At 33.9% G+C, this 7,355-nt stretch overlaps 1 protein-coding gene and 1 long non-coding RNA gene across 3 annotated transcripts in view; both read left to right on the plus strand.

The window, feature by feature from the left end:
- LOC111705252 (casein kinase I) overlaps positions 1–4,079 on the plus strand; it is a 17,155-nt gene extending 13,076 nt beyond the window's left edge. Inside the window, exons 13-16 of the mRNA XM_023477751.1 lie at positions 675–777; positions 1,633–1,688; positions 3,012–3,107; positions 3,577–4,079. Coding sequence (XP_023333519.1) covers positions 675–777; positions 1,633–1,688; positions 3,012–3,107; positions 3,577–3,645 — 324 coding nt within the window. The 3' untranslated portion in view covers positions 3,646–4,079. The remainder of the gene's footprint in view (positions 1–674; positions 778–1,632; positions 1,689–3,011; positions 3,108–3,576) is intronic.
- Positions 4,080–4,222: 143 nt separating this feature from the next.
- LOC111705253 (uncharacterized) lies at positions 4,223–4,803 on the plus strand. 2 transcript variants are annotated; one of them, XR_002765971.1, is made up of 2 exons: positions 4,223–4,312; positions 4,642–4,803. It is a non-coding gene; the product is annotated as an uncharacterized LOC111705253 (long non-coding RNA). The 2 variants fall into 2 exon arrangements; XR_002765972.1 differs by lacking the exon at positions 4,223–4,312 and adding an exon at positions 4,319–4,443.
- Positions 4,804–7,355: the final 2,552 nt, after the last annotated feature.

Here is a 7,355-nt window from a genome sequence, read left to right on the forward strand (position 1 = left end):
CCGGACAATTCCCTGAATATGCCCATAAGTAGAAATAGTAATCGGAAGAAAAACGATTTGTACCTCTACTTATTATCCGGATCTGAGTTTATTGGATCCTTAACAAGCATGCGGATCCACGGAGCCGACTCCGTGTTATGAAAAATAAACTAAAAGAAGTGAAGGAGAAAAAAATTGTTCTTAAAACTTGTTTTTTTTTTATGACAAGCTCTCATTGATCCATCCTATTGATCAAAAATAAAAAGAATACTAGAAAATAATGATAAATAAAGAATTCTTGTTCTGGGTTAAAATTATCTTTCCGGGATATGTTGTTAGAAGATTTTCCTGAGGCCAATTTAAAGAATTTGAGCCGGGGCTCAAGTATGGTTGGTTCCATTTAAAATTGTATTCAATTGTTCAAGATTTAAGTCGGCGCTCAATTGAACCCGTTTTTGGGGGGATTTGAGACGCGGCTTAAAGGGACAGTAAAGGAAAAATGAAAGGGGGTATAGGCTGAAAGCTAATCACATTAGCTCTTGATCGCGACTCGAGAAATTGATATAAAACTGTGTTAAAATCATGCGAAAGTTCATATATGTAAAATTTAGAAAATCTTAAACTTAAATCACGTGACCAGAAATTGTACCCCCTACTACTATATCTCATAATCTATTTTGTGTGTTTTTATTTAGAACCAGGATCCCTTGTCTCCAAATAACCGTGAACGTGAACGTCACAAGACTGGAAGAACTGAAGGGAAAGGTACTCCGGCCTGGTCCGAGTCTAAACCCTCAGGTATAATTTTCTTCCACCCCCCCCCCCCACTCCATCATCTAATCTCATATTCTTTCCCTCAACCCATATTTCTCCTTCCTCTTTTCTCGATATCCTGTCTCATTTCATCCCCTCAACCACTTCCCCTTCTTTCCATTATCTTTTTTTTCCTTCCTGCTTTCCTCGTTTTATTTCCCCTCCCCCTTGCGCGTACATGATGGATCAATGATCATTGATCTTGAGCTATTTTTCAGAAGTTCGCTAATTACAATCGAAGTTAATTTTTTTAATTCCTTTCAGTCATAGGTCTTCACTCTTCAGATTGAAAAGGAACCCCTTAGTACTAGCCCTTCTAAGAAAAATGTTCCTAAAAAATATTTTGATTAAAAGTTTTAGATCAGGAATTAAGGGTTCAATAAATTTTTAATGATTTCTGAATTTTTTGAGTTGAAAGCTTTTTTCTTTCTTTCTTCTAAGAAAATCACGGATTTTCTTACAAGAATCATATTTTTCTATTTAGGGGTTAAAACCTTTTGCTCACACAACTTGTAGATGTGGAGTTAATAAAAATGTTTGAAGTTCGAGGGAGGATAATTTAAAAAATAAAAATTCCCCTGAATGAACATAATCTCAATGGTTCCCTCTCCTATAAACATTTTTAGCTTTAAACTTTGACAGTCGCCATTTTGAACAGTTATCAAATTTTTACTGGTTAAACTGGCGAATTTTTAGAAATGACAAATTTCGACATTGGTTTTCCTGGTTACATGAGTTCCCTCAAAAATGTCTTACTCGATCGGTTCAGCCGTTTTTACGTTTATTGAAAACAAACAAACAAACAGAACAAATTTAAAATTATAAGTTTGACTATTTTAGGAATTGATATTCTGGGTGGAAGACTGGGGGGAGACAACAGACATCCCAGTGTACAGGTACAGTTTACTATCAATCCTGTACAATCGTACCTACAATATCGTACATGTATAGTGTACACTTACAGCTACAGTTTACTTACTATCTTTTACAATCGTTAATACTAAACTACAGTTTACTTACAATCCTGTACAATCGTTCATGTATACTGTACACTTGCAGCTACAGTTTACTTACTATCTTGTACAATCGTTACTACTATATCGTTCATGTTTAGTGTACAGGTACAGTTTACTTGCAATCCTGTACAATCGTGACCACTGCATCGTACATGTACATTTAGTTTACTAACAATCCTGTAACAATCGTACCTACAATATCGTACATTTATAGTGTACCACAGCTTAAGTTTACTTACAATCATGTACAGTCTTAACCATTATATCGTACATGTTAAGTGTACAGGAACATTTTACTTGCAATCCTGTACAATCTATCACACCATCATCATATGAAATTGTTCTGTGGATTTCTGAACAGACATTTTTGAATTTATAACTACAATTATTTCATAGGATAGTTTTTAAAAACTTTTAAAAATCTTGCATGGTATCTGAAACAAACTACATGAAATCATTTTAATTCATAGCTCGAGATTTCCAAAATATGGTCTTCTGAAAAATCCTAAATTCTCGTACCATGTTTATTGGGATACACTGTAGTTCATGAATACTTAAAGTTGATATATTCTGGGAATAGAATATATACAGTGTTAATTATCTCATACGAGATTACAGTACACTAGTTCTCTAGTTCACTTCAATCCTAGTGCTTATTCAACTTGAAATACCTAAAATGTAGAAAATGTAGAAAATGTACCAGTATAGTACCAATCACTTGTATTGACTAATTCTGGATTAAACCTTAGTATCAAGACTATTCTAGCCCGCAAACTATTTTCAGTAATTGTAATTATGTATCATATGCTTGCTTTAATTCGTTTTTACATTCTACTAGCTTGGGAACCTACCTTTTCCTGGAAACTAACTTTTTTCTTAAAGTCGACTTACTCAACTACGAGTTATGATAAGGCATCGAAATAAGCAGAGATCACTACTAGACTATATACAAGATTCGGTAAGGACGGTAATCTTAAGAGTGGAATATGTACACTTGCAAGATCTGTCTGATCATGAATGTCTGAAATATCCTCGGTTTTCTCCCTGAGAATAGTATTTTCTTGAGTTGTTTTTCTTCAATCGTGACTAACGGATTTATGCTACAAGAACTACGGAGGGAATATTAAGAATTAATTAAATAACGACGATATATTCGTGTCATGGTCTTTTTTTCCAGCTAGGAGACAAAATTATTATTTTTAGGTTGTACGTGGTTCAACAAACCTATCACGTGATGACGAGGGGGCAACACAAGACCGGTCAAATGCTCCAATCACCAACACCAATGATCAAGAGCAGGTAAAATACACATATGATCAAAATGCAGGGTTTGATTATTTTCAGAATCCCCTCCCCTATATATGGGGGGGGGGGGAATTATTTTTAGAGATTTATGAGGAAACTTTTTTCTTTGTTTTAATACTCCCTTACTCCCCTTACCCACAAATCTATTGATGATTTTCCACTAAAAATTACTGATTTTCCATAATGCAGTACATTAAACTCTAAAATCATTGTCCGTGTAAGAATTTATATTGAATAACTTCTGGGGGTAAAAAATATTTTCTAAAAATTGGGGGGGGGGACAATGATTTTTTGAGAAAATAACATCCCTGGGGGAAAAAATGAAACTTTAAAGTTTTGAGAAAATGAGAGAGAAATTGGTTTACATCCTGTGAGCTGTGGACTCTTAATCTCCTGAATGTAAATAACGGCAAATAATTCATATAATCTTTTTTAATTTAATTCAACCTTAATTTTATTGCAGGAGGGTGAGACAAAATGTTGTTGCTTCTTTAAGCGGCGGATCAAGAAGAAGGCCGGCAGGTCAAAATGACGTGTCGGTCAACCCAAACCCGAGCTAGGGGGGCAGGGGGTTCGTCGACCCACTCGTGGGGTTCAAAGTGCCCTCGTGGACTCCTCCTTCCCACCTTTAACTAATTCTGACAGTGATAGACTTCTACGCAGTCAATCTTTTACTCGATCTCGGCACACGCATGCGCAGAACGCAGCTGTAAATGCGCATGCGCTGGACGCGTCACTTTACAAAGCTGGTCAAGAAACGTACAGTGCGTCCCAATTTCCCGGGCATGCAGATATAAATGCTGAAAATATGACCGCTCCCAAGTTGAACGTGTGGTCATGAAAACCATATAAAATAGTGAAATCATCGATGAGATAAAATTAATATAAATATCTAATCTAACCGTTCTATTCTAGCATAAAAGTGTACTAGGCAATGTGTGGAAATGTAAAAAAAAATTTAGTGAACTTTCTTTATTCTTTAATCTTTCTGTAAAATGACAATACTGTTTCAAAAACACAGGAAAAAGTTAATTTCTTTTCACCTGTCTTTTTTAGACTGTATAAGAATTCTAGAAATTATCAGTGTTTTGGCAAAATTATTAATTTATGTTGGTTCCTCAGTTTTATCATTTAATATGTAAAGATTCATTCTGAGTTGGATTTTTCGTCACTTCGGGGATTTTCTCTTAAGTTTAAAAGTTTGTGTTCATTTATTCATGATTTTGCGGAAATTAAAAAATTAACCAAAGTTTGGAATTTTTCATATTTATTTGTTATTTCGTTGTAAATATCATTTTAGTCAATTTAAAGTCTAAATTGTGTACTTTTGGTGTGTTAGATGGTTATTTCTACTTATTTCCGGGGGGGGGGGGTAATTAGAATTTAGACAATATGGCAAGATGTTAAACCCAATACTTTTTTTGAGTGAATTGGAGAAATTAAGAAATTGTCAATGAAATTATTTGTGAAATTGTGACAAGGGTCTAAATGAAACCTATTCTACGAAAATTTTCCGAAATTTCCGTAGTTCTTAACCAGCGTTTCATTTGGACTCGTGTGCTTCGAATGAAATGTATAGAAGAGTGATGAATAACACTCAGCCCGGCACAAACTCGCATTATTATGTGGCATTTTAACTCATTTAGTTTGCGCCAAATATTCTGTGATTTCATTAAATTTTAAAATAGTTGTCATTTTTTTCAGTCGGATGTAGTTGGTAGAGATAAGGGTTTTAAAAGGGAGCTTTCGCCAAAAATGAGCATTCTTTGTGTTAAACAATTTTCTCCTTTTAGACGCAAACTTAGTAGCGATCGAAACCTACATTTTAAGAGTTAGTCTGTTCTCTCTTTCGTTTTTCGCGAACACTCCCTTTAGAACCTCTACTAGTGTCGTATTTACCTTTCCCTCCTTCAAGTTCTCTGTGAAGTATGTTATTAATATGAAAATGAATAAGAATATGAAGGATAAATGAAGAAAATTGTCTGTTCTTCTCCAAATCTGTGTCTTATTAAGTAAACCAGTCAATGGATTAAATTATTATTCATATTCATATTTTTCTTCAACTAGAAAGCATGAGATATTACAAATAAGCAATCACAATTTACTATGCAGTTTGGACCCGCCTAACCAGGGATGGTTGTTTTGAGTGGTTGGCCCGAAGTTAATTAACAGTACTGAATATAATTGGTTACACATATCAAGACATGGTAAGGAGTTGATTGGAAGGAAGGAGATTGTCAGGTGATCTGTGGCAGGGTGAGAACAGAGGGATTTTTATGTATTGATAAATTAAAATACAGGATGTTAACAACGGCAGCTACATAAACAGAAATAAGCTTATAAAGTTTCAGTTATTTTGGTTTTATATAAAATTTATTCACACGATATACAGCTAGGTTCTTCGCATTTAAACCTCTCATAATTGTCAAGATAAATATTGATTACTCTGTTTGAACATTTTTGCAGATTCAGTTTCTTTAAGGTCAAATTAAATTTCATTCTACAATTTAGGAAAGCCTTCTAAATTATTGTTTAAAACCCGTTCTAATTTATATGATTTTGTTCTATTCGGTTCAGCTCAAGACATGAACATATTTTGGAAGGAAGAGGGAAGGTTATCATTAAAGTATTCATGCATAAATATCAGAACACTAAGTTGTATGTATCATCAAGATTAAGAACTTTCAGTTTTGAAAATAATGGATTTGAATGTGCCTTGGTACTATTATTAACCGCTCTGATTGCCTTTTTTTGCAGTAGAGTTTTTAACCCCTCCCCAATTAGGAGTCGAAGTATCATGTATTTACAAAAGGTAGCTCAAAAGAAAGCCGGCGATATTTTAAGATTCTGCGCGAAGCAAAAAGCAGCTACTGGCTTCAGAACGTAAACCTTATCTGTATTTTATAATGATCCAATTTTCTGAAAAGTCTCTGAACACATAATTTAGAGCTAAAAGCGATCTAGTACAGGGTGTCCCAAAAAACATGGGAATTCAGTGACAAATTGGATATCGTCTTTGTTATGAATTAGCATTGTAATTTCTATTTTCAAAAGCCATAATATTATTATGTCTGCTAGAGTTTATTTTATGAAAAGGGTTAAAGACTGTAAAGATGAGTCTATAATAATGTCAGTGAAGACGGACAAGTTTACTCTGTTTGTATACTGCAATTTTCTTGTTTTACTAAGTACAACTGTATGCAGTCAAAACATAAACAAACAAATTGTGAACATAGCAGACGAAACTCTTAAAGATTACGGCTTTCTCAGTAGGTATCACTATACTAAATCAAAGAATTATTTAAAAAGACGATATCGAATTCGTCACTGAATTCCCATGTTTTTTTGGGACACCCTGTATGATGTGGGTTACCCTGTATCTTGAAATTGATTCAGTTCAGTCAAGAAACAATTTGCAAAATATCGTGTCGCTCTAAAGCATCGAATGCTATATTTTCGGGAATTAATTTCTTTTAATGAACAGAAATAACAGAAACCCCCTTTTGGTAAAAGAGCTGAATCAAATATAAATTTGAGAGCGGACTCGCTTAATCTTCTAAAGGGCTGACAATTGTTCATTTAAACGTAATATAAATCAATCATTTGCAGAGGCGCAACTGGGGAGGGGGCGGCCGGGCGCGCGCCCTCCCCTAGCACCTGAGAGGGGGGGCGCCACCCCCCCCCTCCAGAATGAAAAGAAAGAAAGAATGGCGAAAATCAGTATCACAGGAATAAGAAAACCAATAGAGTTATTGTAGAAATTTTATTATACTATAGTTAGTTTTAAAAAGAATATTTTTATCTTTCTCAATTCTCAAGGCTAAAGGCCATTGTAAACATTACTATCAATACTCTAAATAAAAAGTTTTTACGAATAATAAGTTCAGACGGACTAAAATGTCGTCTTGCATCTTTTAATGCTTTTTTTAATAATCTTTAAATTAATTTGTATCTCATTTAAGTATCCCTGAGGCATATATATATATATGTATAATTTCAACCAATATTGCATTCTATTTTACAATTTCTATTAATAATTGGTTCAAATCATGGGAGAGTGAGACAAGAAAGATAAGACTTATTTTTACTCAAAATTTCAAAGACGATTATTAACTTCAATGTCAGTGTCCCTTTAATCTAAAAAGGGCTATCGAAAAAATAACATTTTAATAAATATTTTTGCAAACAATGTGAATTGATTGCAAGATTATAAAATCGAGAATTAAAGTACAAAGTATATTT

Source organism: Eurytemora carolleeae, unplaced genomic scaffold (genome assembly GCF_000591075.1).
Source record: "Eurytemora carolleeae unplaced genomic scaffold, Eaff_2.0 scaffold615, whole genome shotgun sequence".
NCBI classification, from domain to species: domain Eukaryota; kingdom Metazoa; phylum Arthropoda; class Copepoda; order Calanoida; family Temoridae; genus Eurytemora; species Eurytemora carolleeae.